The sequence below is a fragment of the Sturnira hondurensis genome, unplaced genomic scaffold (genome assembly GCF_014824575.4).
Source record: "Sturnira hondurensis isolate 20B ecotype Veracruz unplaced genomic scaffold, ASM1482457v3 Scaffold0006505, whole genome shotgun sequence".
Classification (NCBI taxonomy): domain Eukaryota; kingdom Metazoa; phylum Chordata; class Mammalia; order Chiroptera; family Phyllostomidae; genus Sturnira; species Sturnira hondurensis.
Window position 1 is genome coordinate 6,805,742 of NW_028079136.1, and position 17,729 is coordinate 6,823,470.

General features: G+C 35.7%; 1 protein-coding gene across 2 annotated transcripts in view; it reads left to right on the top strand.

Annotated features, from left to right (window-relative positions):
* The window catches only part of SBF2 (SET binding factor 2), a 424,767-nt gene that overhangs the window by 233,216 nt on the left and 173,822 nt on the right, over nucleotides 1–17,729 (top strand). For both annotated transcript variants that reach the window (XM_037050085.1, XM_037050086.1), the window contains exons 7-12: nucleotides 6,125–6,257; nucleotides 7,546–7,654; nucleotides 10,470–10,583; nucleotides 13,605–13,682; nucleotides 16,708–16,821; nucleotides 17,266–17,394. In XM_037050085.1, the coding sequence (XP_036905980.1) occupies nucleotides 6,125–6,257; nucleotides 7,546–7,654; nucleotides 10,470–10,583; nucleotides 13,605–13,682; nucleotides 16,708–16,821; nucleotides 17,266–17,394 (677 nt within the window). The remainder of the gene's footprint in view (nucleotides 1–6,124; nucleotides 6,258–7,545; nucleotides 7,655–10,469; nucleotides 10,584–13,604; nucleotides 13,683–16,707; nucleotides 16,822–17,265; nucleotides 17,395–17,729) is intronic.

A 17,729-nucleotide genomic window follows, 5' to 3' on the forward strand; every position in this document is an offset into this window, starting at 1 on the left:
TCAGCAAAATCCTAGCAAACCAAATCCAATGATAGGTTCAAAGGATCATACACAATGAGCAAGTGGGATTTTTTATTCCTGGGATGCAAGGATGGTTCAACATTACGTAGATCAGTAAATCAATACATTGTTCTGTTCAAAGTGGTTAGTTTTATGGTATGTGGATTTCACCTTAAAGTATTAAACTTTTTTTAGGATTGTGGAAATATTTTATATTGAATGAGAATAAAGAAACAGGACAGCTAAATGGAGTGTCTGATCCTGGAAGGAATCCTGACAGTAGAGTGAAAGCTCTATTAAAGAAAAATATTGGATCAGCAGACAAAATTGGAAGTTGAAAATGTACCACTTAACAACTGGGATATGTTCTGAGAAATGTGTTAGGTGATGTCATTGTCTGAACATCATAGAGTGCACTCAAACTATATAGCACAGCCTGCTACACACCCAGGCTACATACTGTAGCCTATTGCCTCTGGGCTCAAGTCTGTAGAGCATGTTACTGGACCAAGCAGTGTAAGAGTCAGTCAAGCTCAAGAGGAGATGATGCAGTTGAGAGACACTGCTGCTGGTGTAACATGATGTACTGTTTTCTAGCAGACTGATTTTTGTAAGTGCAAAGAGTGCACTCTAAAATACCAATAAATATACATAGTATATTAAATATGTAAACCTGTAAAATACAGTTGTTTATTATTGTTATCGAATACTGTGCACTGTACATAATTGTGTATGCTATACTTTTATATGGTTCTTAGTGCAGTAGGTTTGTTCACATCAGCATCACTTGAGTGATGAATGCATTGCATTAGATGTTACAATGGCCTCAGCTAGGCGATAGGAGTTTTTCAGCTTCATTATAAACTAATGGGACACATAACTATACAAATGTGAAGTTAGACTTAAAATATTATAAAATTGTTGTTTTCTGAATGTGATAATAAGTGTGGTTAGGTAACATTTTTAAGAAAAACACACTGAAGTGTTAAGGGGTAAACGTTATGATGTACTCATTTAAGTGGCCCAGAAGAGGGTATGAGTGGGGTGTGTGTGTAGAGTCAGAGAGTGTGCACCCACACATAAATACAAATGTTAAAGCCTGTGGAGAGACATTTTGATGTTAGGTGGGTTATGGTAAAGGCTAGATGAGTGCTCTGTGCATTCTTATTCTTGCACCTTTTCTGTAGGTTTTAAATTATTTCCAAAGAAATGTTTTTAAAAAATCTATGTATTTATAATCTAGTTTAATAAAATTAGTTGAAACTTTCTGCATATGCCTACTCTTCCCAAAGATAAACAAATTCTGAATTTGGTCCTTTTTAGTCTCAGACATATCCTCATATGTTGACTATATGTTTATATACAAGGTCTGTCTGGAAAAAGTCCAGCCATTGTTAATATAATGAGTGCATTTTGTACAACATCAATGTAACCTGGCAGCCAAGGAGAATGGACTGGAATGTGCATGTGTGAACAGTGACAACTTCACTGTACTAGTCTGCAGGGGTAGTGTTGAGTGAACATGTGTTCTGTGTGACAGTGGCATTCAAAATGACTGAGCGAGTAGAGTAACTAATGTGCATCACATTTTGTGTTAAGCTTGAACATTCCTCCCCAAAACTATTCAGATGATTCAGAGCCACAACTATGGGCAAATTGTGGTTGGCAGCTTCATCACGACAATGTGTCTGCTCATGCATCACATCTGGTGCAGTTTTTTGGTGAAACATCAAGTCACCCAGGTGACTCAACCCGCTACAGCCCAGATTTAATGCCCTGTGACTTCTGGCTTTTCCCAAAACTAAAATCATCTCTGAAAGGGAAGAGATTTAAGATCATTGATGAGATTCAGGAAAATATGTTTAGGCAATTGATGGCGATTGGCAGAACTGTGTGAGGTGCCAAGGTGCCTACTTTGAAGGGGACAGACATCATTGTCCTGTGTACGGTGCTTATTCTATCTTCTTCAATAAATGACACATGACATATTTTTCGCATGACATGGCTGGGATACCTTTCGCACAGGCCTTGTATACCTAAGCAATAATATATAATAGTGTTTTGTATGGTTTTAAACAATGCATAAATGTTATCATTCTACATAATCGTTTTATGCCTTACTTCCTCAGTAATATACTTAGGAGAGTTATTTATGTTGATCTGTGTAGCACTAGCTCTCTTATTTTCACTGCTATACAGGTATCCCAAAGGTTTAAGTGGTGTTTTAAATTATATTAAGTTCACAAATATAAATGTTGTGAACTTACCCCAAAATTTATATCACTTGAAAACTGTATTTAAATTTCTTGAATAGTCATTGAGTTTTATAAATTTTGAATAATAAATTTCTAGTTTTAATTTTTTGTTTCAGTCAGCATTTGCTATCTTCATTCAGAGGAAGTATAATTTTATAACATAATTTTGGCACAATTTAGTCCTTCATTTTTACATTTATGGTGTGTCCACTTTTTTATTATTTCAAATACTGTTACAATGTACCTTTTTATACTTCCCATATTTTTGGACCATAAGACATACCTAGGTTTTAGAGGAGGAAAATAGGAAAAAAAAATTTTGAAGCAAAAAGTGTGGTAAAATATTTAATAACATAAATAACATAATAGTTTGCCGGTATGAATGTAAACAGAACTCAACAGCAGCATTAACAACAATTATTCCTCCCTAGTGGGGGGGGGGTACATTTTATAGTCTCAAAAATACAGCAAGTACAGATGAAAGAATTTCAGTGATAAATAACTAATAATGGAATTAACTGAAATTACTGTAATAACTAGATCATAGGGTATATGCATCTTAACTTTATTTATATTCTTCACAGCAGTATGTATGTAGTTCATTTTCCTTACCCATAAAAACTTAGAATTATCAGCCTTTAAGCTATTTTGATAGGTTTAAAGTCATATCTCAAGAATTTATTGGGTTGAATTTTTCTAATTACTAGAGGTGTTGGAGCATCTTTTCTTCTGTTTATCAGACATTTAGTTTCCTGTTCTGTAAATTGTAAGTTCATATTACATTTCACACTTGAACAACATGAGAGTTAGGGGCACCAACCCCCCGAGCAGTCAAAAATCCATGTATAACTTTTGGCTCCTTCCAAACTTAGCTACTGTTAGTCTACTGTTGACTGGAAACATTAATCATAACATGAACAGTGGATTAACACATATTGTATATGTATTCTATACTGTAGTCTTATAATAAATAAGCTAGAGGAAAAAATGTTTTTAAGGAAATCATAAGGGCCTTGACTGCGTGGCTGGCTCGGTTGGTTGAGCGTCATCCCACAAAGTGAAAAGGTTGCTGGTTCTGTTCTCCGTCAGGACACATGCTCGGGTTGTGGACCCAGTCCCTGTTACAGGGGCATGTATGAGAGGGAGTGGATGGATGTCTCTTTCACACGTTGATGTTTGCCTTCCTCTCCTTCTTCCTTCCTTCTCCTCTTTGTAAAAGTAGATAAAATCTTTTTAAAGTCATAAGGAAGAGAAAGTACATTGAGTACTTATTAAAAAAAAAAAAAACAAACCCAAAACCTAAGCGCAAGTGGATCCACACAGTTCAAACCAATGTTATTCAAGGTTCAATTATATTCTTTTTTGTTGATTTTTCCTATTGATTTTAGTAAGGATTTAAAAATTGTATTTTGTACACGTATCTTACATTTATATACATTCTAGATCATTTCTTTCAGTCTGATACTTGTCTTCACTTTTAATGTCCTTTTTGACAAATTTTATTTAAATTAATCAGTCCTTTCATTTATGATTTATGTATTTTATACTTTCCCTATCTACGTTTACTAAGGTATTCTCTGATATCTTTTAATGGAAGTTTTAACATCTTTTAATAATGACTCATGTCGCTATTCAAGGACATTGTCAGTTCAATGAGTGCCTACAGTCTCGCAGATGTGCTTGGCAGGGGGAGGTAAATCAGTGTAGAAGGCCCCGTGCTGTCTTTGAGGAATTCTTGTTCCAATGAAGGGGACATCAGGCAGAAAGAAACTGAGCAAAAGTAGCAGAGAAAGCAAACTGAAGTGTCTGAGAGCTAGATTGGATCCATGTTGATCGCACAGGTGTGGGAGAGGGGGCACTGGGGTTGGAAAAATGGGAGCGGGACCGTAAAGGCTTTTGACCTGGAGCTCAGACTTAGTCGTGTGGTTTAGGTGTTTACAAACATTTTTAGCATTAGAACCCTAACTNCTTGGCAGGGGGAGGTAAATCAGTGTAGAAGGCCCCGTGCTGTCTTTGAGGAATTCTTGTTCCAATGAAGGGGACATCAGGCAGAAAGAAACTGAGCAAAAGTAGCAGAGAAAGCAAACTGAAGTGTCTGAGAGCTAGATTGGATCCATGTTGATCGCACAGGTGTGGGAGAGGGGGCACTGGGGTTGGAAAAATGGGAACCCTAACCCTAACGGTTAGGGTTCTAACCGTTAGTTAGAACCCTAACTAACCTCAGGAACCGAATGGTAACAACCATGATAATTAGAATAACCATAACATCAGCCAATATATCTTGATTATTTATCCTGGTACTGTGCTGAGAACTCCAAGCATTATCTTGTTACTTTTTAGAAAAAATTATTTATTTATCTTTAGAAGGGAAGGGAAGGAGAGAGGGAGAGAAATATCAATGTATGGTTGCTTCTCGTGCATCCCCTACTGGGAACTGGCCCCTGCTGGGAACTGGCCTGCAAGCCAGGCATATGCCCTGACTGGGAATTGAACCGCAATCTTTTGGTTCGCAGGCCTGTGCTCAATCCACTGAGCTACACCAGCCAGGGCATCTTTTACTTTTTGATAGCAACTTTATAGGATAGGTTTTAATATTCTCCTCATTTTATTGAGTGAGTCTCAGGTTAATATATTAAACAAGTTGAAGCAAAGCTTCTGTTACTAAGTTGCTTCTGTGAAACAAAATGCATTTAGAAATCACTACCCCCGAGTACTGGAAATATTGGAGGGTTTGGGGCATGAAAATGACAATCAGATTTATACTTTCTGTTCGTGCTCTGGAAACCATCTGGAGGATAGATTTGAAATTAATAAGGACTGGATTAGGGAAACCAGCTATGAAACTCTTACATTTGCCTAAATGAGAGAGAATTAAAAACCTGAAATGTAAGTTCAGATATATCCTATGAGATAAATTAGAAATAAGAAAAGAATATAGCAACTAATAATGGGCTAAGAGCAAATTTGCACATGCCATGTTCGTTAAAGGACATATAGAAAGTATTTTACTTTGAGAAAGCTAGCTAATGGGGACTATTTATATTTAGTGTAGTGGGTTCATGTAATTAAGGTTTAGCAAATATAAAAATGATGCAGCAGAAGATACAGTAATAAAAGAGAAAATAAGAAATGATGTACTTAACCTCAATTTGATAAGTATGTATGCTGTATTTTCCAGAGTTGCCACTAAAAGATGAAATAAGTAAAGAAGCACAGCTTATAAATTCCACACTTGTAGAGGAGCTAAAAGAAGAGCTAAGATAAATATATAGAAATCATAAAGAAAAGCAAACAGAAGTAGAACAAATAAAACTATAAAATAATATATGTATATAATTACAATGAGTGTAGGTTGAGTAAGTGAGCTAGTTAAAAAGGTTGTCAGACTGGGCTTTTAAAAATGTCAACTGTATTTACAAGAAGTAGAAAAAAGGTTGAAATAAGAATATGGAAAAGGATATACTATACCAGGAAAACTTCCACAGCAAAGCTGGTGTGGTTATATTAACGTCAGAAAAAAAGAACTTTGAAAAGGAAAAAAGTTATTAGAGCAATGACAACATCTAAAATAGGAATTTAAGGAAAGGCCTTGGAGATTTAGTTGAAAAGAAGGTGATAGCATGTTTCTAAACAACCAGTAAGTTCAATTAGTGGTAAGTGGACTTGAAATATAAAGACAAAACTGAAAGTTTGGGGGAAAAAAAACAATTCCATGGGTTGTATGGAATTTATAGTTTAACCAAATAGTTTTCTTCAGGGACTTAAAAAATATTGGCTCTTTCATTCCATGTCATTCTAAGTCTATGTTTGTTGGCAACACATGTAAAAATTAAATTCATTTGGTAAGTATTTGCTCTCATGTTTTTCAGGAATTCAAAATGTCCTCAGCCTCTTCTGCGCAGTCCTCACAGAAAACAAGGTTCTCTTCCATTCCGCAAGTTTCCAGAGACTTAGTGATGCTTGTAGGGCCCTGGAGTCTTTAATGTTTCCTCTTAAATACAGGTGAGATTTTTACTGGTACTTTTATTTATTCCTGAATTATGTGTTAGTTATTAACAGTCCAAATGCCATTGCACAATAATAGTTTGGACCACAAGGTCATATTTTATGAAGTTAGAATTCTGATAGAAGTCTAGCCTAGAATTTGGAACTTTTCCAAGCCATCCATTAATGAGTGTTGATTACTTTAGTGAAAAATTAATTAAGAATAGTATTGTCAGTAGCATTTAATTCTCTTTGGATATGGTTGGTGATAACATTAAGTTAGTGCTGTGATTTTTTAATATTAAAGAATTATTAATTTTAGGGGATATATTGGTATTATGGGTCTATTAAAAAGGGGCCCCTATCTTTTTAGATACTTATTAAAGTATTTGGTACAAATAATATAATGTCCAAAGTTTGCTTCAAATAATGCAGTGGGGAAGAGAACAAAAGGGCAGCAATATCGGTGTATTACACATAGGTAGTGGTCAGATCTGGATTGGACATGTGGGGCTTCGTGTGCCCGTCTGGTTTCCTGGGTTTTGAGGGGTATGTTAAAATTTTTCCATGATAAAAAGTAAGAAACAGGACAGGTTAAGCAGTGATGCCTGATAGTGCTATAAGTAGAATATTTCATTCTAATATATGATTTTATCAATTTAATAATCATAACATCTAGGAAACTTAACTTATACAAACCAGAACAAGATTTAGACTGTCTATAGATTTTATTTTATTTTAAAAGTTTAAAAGATTTTTATGTTTGTACTTTTCTTAACCCTTAGATATGTCTAGACCTTAATTTTTGTACTTTACCATTCTTACTGAATGAAAAATCAGGTGTAAAAAAATGGAATTTGAGTGCGTTTTTTACGCAAATGACCAGTGTTGATGAGGAGGGCCCATCAGGGGGACTCAGTGTTATTGTCTGATGTCACATTGTTGTGTAAGGAAACTGCTTTCAAGGAAGATTTAAAAACCCAAGGAGACCGCTTGCCTAGGAGGGGTAAGGGATAAGAAAGCTGCTCAGGATTCTGTTTGTTTTACTTTTTTCCTTTTTATTGAATTATTTGGGTGCTACTGGGCATTCTATTTATTTTACATTTCATTATATCTGGTCAGATCTTTTATCTGAAGCTTTAAAAAATCTGTCCTTTTGAAAATTAAATATTAGTAACTGTGAAAATATTATTGATAATTTCTGAACTTAGGTAATATAAAAAATTTATAGCATGTAGATGAAAATATGTTTATTTAGACTATGAAAAAAACAAATATATCTCACAGATATTTTTATTATTTCTAGTTATCCTTATATTCCTATTCTCCCGGCTCAACTACTAGAAGTTCTAAGTTCCCCAACACCTTTCATTATCGGAGTACACTCAATCTTTAAAACTGATATCCATGAACTTGTAAGTATTCATCTTTAAATTGCCAGTTATTAAGGCCAGAGGTTTATCATATTGCTTTGAGCTTTATAACATTTCAACTACCATATTTTTCAGACTTTTCTCCATCTGGGAGGAAACAGAGGTGCGTCCTATAGTCCGAATGTAGCGCGCCTGGCTCGCTGTGTGTGGGGCAGTGGTGGAGCGGGGTCACAGAAGGCAGCAGCAGGGCCACGGCTGCATTTTCCTCCCAAATGGGATAGGGGTGCCTCTTGTAGTCCAAAAAGTATGGTGCTGTTTTCAGCTCCATTGCATTCCCTATTGAAAAGATTGGCTAGAAGAAAATCATCATTGAAAAATCTAAATACAGTAATTTTTCCTATAGCAAATATCAGAGATTTACAAAATGAATTTATTCATCTTTTTAAATACCCCCTCTTTGGCATATTAAGTTTATCTTTCTGAATACATCCTATTTATGGGAGAGGAAGATAAAATAATGTTAGGTAGTATTCTACTTATGCATTTGTTATAAGTACTTTAATTTACTCATATTTTGAAATGAGGCCTGTGTTAATGCTAAATGGTTGTTTACTAAGAGGCAAAAATCATTTGCAGAAAAGGGAGGGGTTTTAGTGGAATGCAAGTTCAGTATGAGCCCCAACAAATTATTCTATTTCTCATGCCGTATGAGTAAAAATCCCAAAGAAGGGAAGTAATGCTCCACACGCACGCCTGTTCTGGAATAATGTGTTTGGTTCTCTGTTCTGCACTTTAAGAGGGACTGCAAGAAAATAAACTGCTTCAGAGAAGGATGTCCAGGATCCTCAAGATTTTAGAAACTATATCCTGTGAGGTTGTAAGGAAATTTTCTAAAGTACTAACCTGATATTATTTGATAACTAAATATAAATATTCAAGTGGCTGTCATAAGAAATGAGAATAAGATTTCTGTTTTGTAGCTCTAAAAGGCCAAAATAGAATAAGTGGGTATAGTGAATATAGAAACAAATGTTTGCTCAATATGAGGGTTTTCAGCCATTAGAGCTACCCAATAATGCCGAATGGTTTTCTCAATGTGGGAGGGGGCTTCACAAGCACTGTGAGTAGAGTGTAAGGGACAGGTTACATGACACTTTTCAGGAAGTTTAAAAATATTTCTTTCCTGAAAAGTTGGGCTATCTGATTCCTATGATCCACAGGTCTTTAAGATTTTGTATTTCTACTTTTGTTTTACTTTTAAATGCCAGAAAAAAAGGTAAGCTGTATTGGTACTTATACATAGTTACAATTAGAATCAAATCATAGGTGTCATTTAAACTGACAAAAGAATATTCAGCATTGTAATTATAAACAGGACCCTTATTCATACATTAATAATTCTACCTAACTTTCTTTGTTGATATCTAGTTTTAACTTTGATATCACTGTATAAAAATATGTGTAAATCAATATAAACATATTCAGTGAAACCTAGTTATTATAATATTAATTAGAAACATACTAATCTAGTTCGTAGGAAATTTTTTTCCAGTAAATTTTTTCCCCTGAAGGTTGAAGTGTTCCCAAAGTAAATTTCTTAATTTTTTGGTGAATAAATTAGAATGAATTTTAATCCTGTTTTCAACATAATAACTTCAGCAATCTTGGCTAGTTTGTCTTACTTTTTTGGTTTTTTACATTTTTATGTAAGTTATTTGTAAACTGTTATAAAATGCTAAAAATCAGTTTCTTGAGCACCTAAACAGTACCATTTAGGTGTATACTAATCACTTTGTTTATTAACTCATGTAATGATTACTGGGTCATTTAGATGGTAGCTACACTACTGTAGTGAAGCATCACTACACTGCATCCAAAATGCAGTGGCCCAAACAGATGAAGTTTTATTTAACACTCGTGCAGCATCTATAGAGGTGTTCCCTTGTGCCAGCCCGGCGTAGTCCATGAACTCATTAAAAGCCCAAGCTTCTTTCCTTCTTCTTTCCCACCAGAAACCTCTCAGGCATTGTCATCATCTGAGTATTCAAGGTTGGGTGACTGCCAGTTCATAGTTTCAGCTGTGAACGGGGAAAGAGAGCCTTACATCTCCTCTCTTTTGAGTTCTGGAAGTGTACACATTACCTTGCACATTCCATTAACAGAAACTTAATACCACACCTAATTTCAAAGGAAGCTGAGAATTAGGACAGACCCTCCATATCCATAGGAGATACATTAAAAGGCCCATAGTGGATATTTGCAACCAGATAGTTTTCAACCTTATATATACATACTATGTTTTTTCCTATATACACGTAGCTCTTCTTCGCTTAAAGGAAGCACTTCACAGCTTCTCCGGCATATCTGAATTGCTAGCATCACCACTCTTGCACTTCGGGATCATGATTAGGTAGAACAAGGGTGACGTGAAAACAAGCACTGCAGTACTGCAACAGTCTAGATACTACATGGCTCCCAAGTGACAAATGGGCAGGTAGCACATGCAGTGTGGATAACACGCCTGAGCAGGACAGCGTGGGGCAACCCAAGATTGTATCACGAAGCTCATAATGGCTTACAATTTAAAACTTACGCATGGCTTATTTCTGCAATTTACCATTCAGTATTTTCAGACCAGTTGACCTAGGATAACCAAGACCCCAGAAAGCAGAATCATGGAGAAGGGGGAACTACTATAGACAGTAGCTGGGAAGCCACACACCCAGCATTCTGGCACTGTGGACAGCAGGCGTCTCTTCCACGCCTCTTTCTTCTCATTTTGAATTAACGAAGGCTAAATTAATTCGCTTAACAACAAATACATTTTACTAATTACATTAATTTTTATCTCCTTCAGTTAGATGTAATCATAGCAGATTTGGATGGAGGCACCATTAAAGTTCCTGAATGTATCCACCTCTCTCCCCTCCCGGAACCACTTCTACATCAGACTCAAGCAGCTCTCTCTTTGGTATGCCATTTTGTAAAATAGTAGTTTTCTTCTGATGATTAGAATTACATATCATTAACATCGTAATTACTTTTTAAAAAAGGTCTTAAAACATGAATATAGTCTTATGTAGTATTTAGCAGTCTATACTAAACATCATCTAAAGAATATACTTTGAATCCTGAATATATAACTGAATGTTTGTTATACATTCGTTCTTTCCCTCAGCATGTTCATTGAATATTCAATATCCAGGATACTGAAGTTGTCCTATTTTAGTGTATTGGAAACACACTAGTGAAAACAAGACTAGACTCTGCCTCGAAATCACTGATGGCCCTAAACCCCCCATTAAAAGCCAGCACTTGTTCCTTCTCCTTCAACCTCCTGTTGACATCTCATTCCTCTTCGATAGGTGTGTTACTCACAGAACAGTGTGATGTGGTTTTACCAATGTTTTCAAGTCACTGCAGGAAGATATAACTTATAGATAGATTAAATGTCCAGCATTCTGTGTAGCAAAGTTTTAAGAAATCATGTGGTCTGGATGTTTCTCAGTGAAATGAATTTAAATTTTTTGTAGTTATTTTACCTTATTTGATTTCTAAAAGCACAGAGGTTTATTGTACTGATAATGTTTTAGATGCCCATTTATCCATCATCAGAAAATTGAAACTTAGAAATTCTTCATTTGAAGCCATGACTAGAACTAAAGCCTTCATGTTCTTGAATAATATTATAGACTGCGCTATTTTAAAAAAATGTTTCTTCCTCAAATAGGAACTTAAATAGGAACTCAGAAGTCTAGGCTTACCAGGATGGATTTTATTCTTTTTTTTTAAAAAAAAAATATTTTATTTATTTATTTTTAGAGAGAAGGGAAGGGAAGGAGAAAGAGTGGGAGAGAAACATCAATGTGTGCTTGCCTCTCATGTGTCCCCTACTGGGGACCTGGCCTGCAACCCGGGCATGTGCCCTGACTGGGAATTGAACCAGCAACCCTTTGCTTCACAGGCTATGCTCAATCCACTGAGCTACACCAGCCAGGGCGGATTTTGTTCTTAAAAAATTTCAAATTTATTATCAGTCTTTAAGTTGTTACAGTGGTATCTATACAATGGGAACATTCAGAGACAACTGATATTTTTTTCTAATGTAATTTGTAATTAAATAATTGCACTGGTGGTATATGGATATAACGAAAGCTGAGAAGGTAGTATTTGAGTGACTGAAAAAAGTTTAATGTTCTAGAACCCTTAAATAAGTTTTAAGGTCTTACATATGACTATTTAATATTGATATTTATAATTATTCTGGGATTAAGGAGAAAACAAAGACTAAGAATTTAGCTCTTGCCCTGGCTGGTGTAGCTCAGTGGGTTGAGCGTGGGTCTGCGAACCACACAATTACGATTCGATTCCCAGTCAGGGGCACATGCCTGGGTTGCAGGCCAGTTCCCAGCAGGGGATGCATGAGAGGCAACCATACATTGATGTTTCTCTCCTCCTCTCCTTCCCTTTCCCTCTAAAGATAAATAAAAAATCTTTTAAAAAAAGAATTTAGCTCTTAAGTCAGTGGTTCTTGGTAGAGGTTCTGCTGCACGCTGGTAAATCTTCACCTGCAATACCTATGCCACCAAATTTAATCAGTAAGTGGAATTAATTTGGGGGAAAATGGAGTATGCCAGTTTTTGTAGTTGTCAGTCACAGTGGTGCATTGTATGGTTCAGTGTAGTACTGTAAACACAATATAAAAGCATAATACATGGTCAGATAGGACCAAGAAGAAATCATATCTGGCAGACTGTGTGGGAGCTTTGATACACGAGTATGTAAGCTTCATTTGCTTACTAAATAATTGTAATCATGGCAGTACAATACTTGAACTGTGTGTAATGACCATGGATGATTTTATAGACATTAAGACATTATTCTGTAGTAGTGATTGGGTGATTGGATTATAAATATTGTCTTATTTTAGTGTCATTTTAAAATATTGTTTTGAGTCTTCTGGTCTGTTTTGAGTATACTACCAGAACCTGACTATTTGAAAATGATTCTGCAGAAAAAAAAAATTGCTACACACACACAAAAAGAAAAACTCCTATGTACTTTTTCTCACCTGCTCCCCAGCCTGCTTTCCTTCAAAGCTCAACTCAAATGTTACCTTCTTTTTGTAGCTTTGCCAAAGTTGAATTAATAATACTTTATATTTCACATATGTTCTTTATATATTTATAGTACTTGTTTCATTGTATTGTACATTTACTCATATGGACTGTGAGGTTTATAAGCTTATCACCTTTCTCTTCAATATTTCAGTTAGTTCAATTTTAATTATACTAAGAACATTAAAAATAAATGCTTGTTACCCTGGCTGGTGTAGCTCAGTGGATTGAGCGTGGGCCTGCGAACCAAAGGATCAAGGTTCGATTCCCGGTCAGGGCACATACCTGGGTTGCAGGCTAGTTCCCAGCAGGGGACACACAAGAGCCAACCATACACTGATATTTCTTTCCCTCTCTCCTTCCCTTCCCCTCTAAAAATAAATAAATAAAATATTTTAAAAAATAAAAATAAATGCTTGTTTAAAATTTTCAACTATATAGACAAATGGCTGTGCCCTAGACCATTCCTTTCCCAGAGGTAACTACTATTTTATAGCTTAGTGTATCTTCTTTCAGAACTTGACATTTTCATTTATGTGTATAGCAGTGCATGTACATGTATACATTTAAGACTTATTTTCAAATAAATGAGACTATACTATACATATTTTTCATTAAATATTTTGTCTTGGAGATCTTTTCACAATGGTGTGTGTATGTGTGTGTGTGTGTGTGTATATATGTACACATATATATGTGTGTATATATATACACATACAGAGCTGCCTCAGCTAACACTAACAGCATTGTAGTTCATGGAGAAAATATATTGTAATTCATGTATTGATGCTTTTTCATCTAATGCTCCATGTACAGTAAATCGTAGGTTTTATTGACATAAAGACTTTCCATATAACAAAACTTCTTTGCTTTAGATTCTACACCCAGATCTGGAAGTAGCAGATCATGCTTTTCCCCCTCCACGAACAGCTTTATCCCACTCAAAAATGCTGGTAAGAAGTTTAAGATTTAAATTTTATGCTTTTAAAGAAGACTGTTCTTTTATTTGTATAGTTGTTAAAGATACTGGATTTAGATGGACTGCCTAGTAAAATAATGATAGTTAAGTGGACAGCTTAGTGAAAAGTGGACCAAACTAGAAATTAAGAGAATTGCTACCCACCCACCTTGTGGCCTACTCAAGGAGGAGCCACAGGGCAGCAGACTGACCCAGTAGGAAGAAGGACTAAGACTTATCCCAAGGAGGCATGAGTAAGTAGGGCACAAAAAAATCAGAACCTAGGTTGTAGCCTAGAAAATTGTGCTGAATGGCAAATCAAAAGGATCGGGCAGGGATTAAAAACCAAAAAAACAAAGGAGGGGGAAGTAGCTTACAAAAGATGGAAACAGATTGTTGATAACAGGAGAGAATAAAATTTGAGGAGTGAGCAGATGAAAACAGTTCCAATTAGAAGCCATAAAAGGGTGAGTATATAACAAAGATCCCTTTTTAATTTTGCTCAGTGCATTTCTTTTTTTGTTAAATTGCTTTTTTAAAAGTTTGTTCAGTTATAGTTGTCCCCATTTTTCCCCCATTACTCTATCCTATGCTACCCACCCCCAGCTCTCACATTCAGTCCTCCCTAAGACCATTGTCTTTGTCCATGGGTCCTTTATACGTGTTCCTTGACACCCTTCCATTCTTTCTCCCGTTATCAGTGCATTTCTTATAGATGAACTTTCTCACCAGTTAGGAGCTTCATAGAGCTGGGTACCTTTAACAACTTCCTTAAACATTCTTGACTCTTCCCTTTATAATTAAGTGAAGGATTGACTAAGCCTGTGTGTTTTCTTATAGTTCTAAAACTGTGATTTCATTGAAACCTGAATTATTAAAACAGAGTTTGCCATACCTTATTAATATAAGAAAAGATTTTTATAAGTTGGGTAAATTTTGGAAAAATTTTATAGGCTTTAAAAATAGTCTTTTGATGGTATGTAGTTCCGGCCAAGATGGAGGCATAGGTAGATATTCTTCACTTCCACAACCCAAAAAAGGATAACCAATTTAAAAATAATAATAAAAAACAGAACCTCCAGAAGATTGAACTGTATGGAAGTCCAACAGCCAAGGAGTTAAAGAAGAAACATTCAGAGGTTCCTCATAACCTCTGGCAGTAAAACCCTGTGGGGGTTGTGGCAATGGGAGAAACTCTCAGCCTCACAGGAGAGTCCACTAGAGAGGCTGACAGGATCCTAGAATGTACACAAGCCCACACACCCAGGAATCAGCAACAGAAGGGCGCAATCCACTTGTGGGTAGCAGGGGAAGTGACTAAAAGTGGGGTGAGAACTGAGCAAGTGTCATTGTTCCCTCTCTGACCCTTCCCCCACATACAGTGTCACAACGTAGTGAGGTGACTGGTCCTGGTGAATACCTAAGGCTCTGCCCCTTACAATGTAAAGGTATGCCTAGGTAAAGAAATATGGCCCAAATGAAAGAACAAATCAAACTCTGGAAAAATAACTAAGCAATTAGGAGACAGCCATCATATCAGATGCTCAGAGAAATGTTTGAATATGGATGCAAAATAAAGGAAGAAGTGAAGACTATGCAAAGTAAAATAAGGAAAATACACAAGGAACCAACAGTGAAGGGAAGGAAACCAGGACTCAAATCAACACTTTGGAACAAAAGGAAGAAACAAACATTCAACCAGAATGGAGTGAAAAAACAAGAATTCAAAAAAAAAAAAAGAGGAGAGGCTTAGGAACCTCTGAGACAACTTTAAAAGTTTCAACATCCAAATCATAGGGATGCCAGAAGGAGAAGAGGAAGAGCAAGAAATTGAAAGCTTATTTGAAAAAATAATGAAAGAAAACTTCTCCAGTCTAGCTAAGGAAATAGACATGCAAGTCCAGGAAGCTCAGAAAGTCCCAAACTAGTTGAACCCAAAGAGGAACACACCTAGACACATCATAATTACATTATTCAAGATTAAAGATAAGGAGAGAATCTTAAAAGCAGCAAGAGATAAGGGGACAGTCACCTACAAAGCAGTTCCCATCAGCTTGTCAGCTGATTTCTCAAAAGAGACCTTAAAGGCAAGAAGGGGCTGGAAAGAAGTACTCAGAGTCACGAAAGGCAAGGACCTACATCCAAGATTGCTCTACCCAGCAAAGCTTTCATTTAGAATGGAAGGGCAGATAAAGTGCTTCCCAGATAAGGTCAAGTTCGAGGAGTTCATCATCACCAAGCCCTTACTATATAAAATGTTAAAGGGACTTATCTAAGAAAAAGAAGATGATCAAAACTATGAACAGTAAAATGACAACAAATTCACAACTATCAACAACTGAACCTAAAAACAAAACTAAGCAAACAACTAGAACAGGAACAGAGTCACAGAAATGGAGATCACATGGAGGCTTAGCAAGGTAGGGGAGTGGGGAGAATGGGGGGAAATGTACAGGGAATAAGAAGCATGATTGGTAGGTACCAAATAGATGGAGTGGTTAAGAATAGTATAGGAAATGGAGAAGCCAAAGAACTTCCATGCACAACCATGGACATGAACTAAGTTGTGGGGGAATGCAGGAGGAGGGGTTCAGTATGGTGGGGGATAAAGGGGAGAAAAAAATGGGACAACCATAAAATATGCTTAAGATAGTCCTTTGAGTTTTTATTTATATTTGTTATTTTTCTTACATCTCTAAAAATCAAACAACTTGGGTATTATGCCATTCTTTAATATAATGAAAGGAGAGATGCTGTGACTTATATTTTTCTGATAAGAAAATTGAATGTGCTAGAGGCAAGTTTTTTTTGGTTCAACTTTAAAAAGAACCATTTAACAGCCTGTGCTGTCCCAGTTGCCCCATTACTCAGCACTGCCACAAATGAGATGTGTAGGAAGCACAGACATACAGATTTACTGAATAATCCCTCAAGTTCTTTACAACTTTTTGACTTTGTGATATTTCATTTATTTTTTAAGAAATTCAGTTACCTAACATGTTTTCTTCATATATTTTCAGGATAAAGAAGTACGTGCAGTTTTTCTTAGATTATTTGCACAACTTTTCCAAGGATATAGATCATGCCTACAACTTATAAGAATTCATGCAGAACCAGTAATACATTTTCACAAGGTAAGATACAGAACTATGTTGAATCTGTCCAAAATGTAGACTCTAAATAAAGCAGCTTGATTGTCTTTTTCTGGCCTTGTATTTTAACCTTAATATATCAGATGAGGGTATTCAAAATCTCTGTTTTGTGTGGATAGATAATGTTTAATAAAACTATGGAACTGAGATGTTTTTCTTCAGAGTATGTTAACTTTAAATTGGTTTTTATTTTAAAATCGAGTGTTAATTTCTGATTTCTCCTGCTTTACAAACAGATTCATTTTTATCTTTTCCAATAAATGCGGTATTTCAGGTACCAAAAACCTTTTGGAGAGATGCGTTTTATAGTAACACCTTTGTGCATGAAGACATTTATTCAAGCTTTATCTTTCCATTATATTTTGTTACAACCATTTATTCATCACTGAGTGATAAATTACTCATGTCCCATTTTCTTTCTTACAGACAGCTTTCTTGGGGCAGCGCGGTCTGGTCGAGAACGATTTCCTCACTAAGGTTCTCAATGGAATGGCATTTGCAGGCTTTGTTTCGGAAAGAGGTCCTCCCTACAGATCCTGTGATCTCTTTGATGAGGTATCGTTTCTATCAAATGAATCCATTATTTACAGTCAAACTGAGGCTAAGTTAAAAATAATATTTTAAAGTTTTAGTCAAAAACATAACTATATTTTAAATTAAATAGCAAATAACCCAAGTATTTACTATTACGCTTATCAGATTTTGGTATTTAATTAAGATGTGGATTAGAAAAATTAGAAAAAATGTAATTGTAGGATATCAAAAACATGTAAAATCTTGAACAACTTAATTTTAAATAATTGATTAGAATCTTTGCGTGATTGTGTAAGATTTGTTTTTGAAGGTAATAACATGATCCTTTATTGGTTTCATGGAGCAAAAGTCTAAGT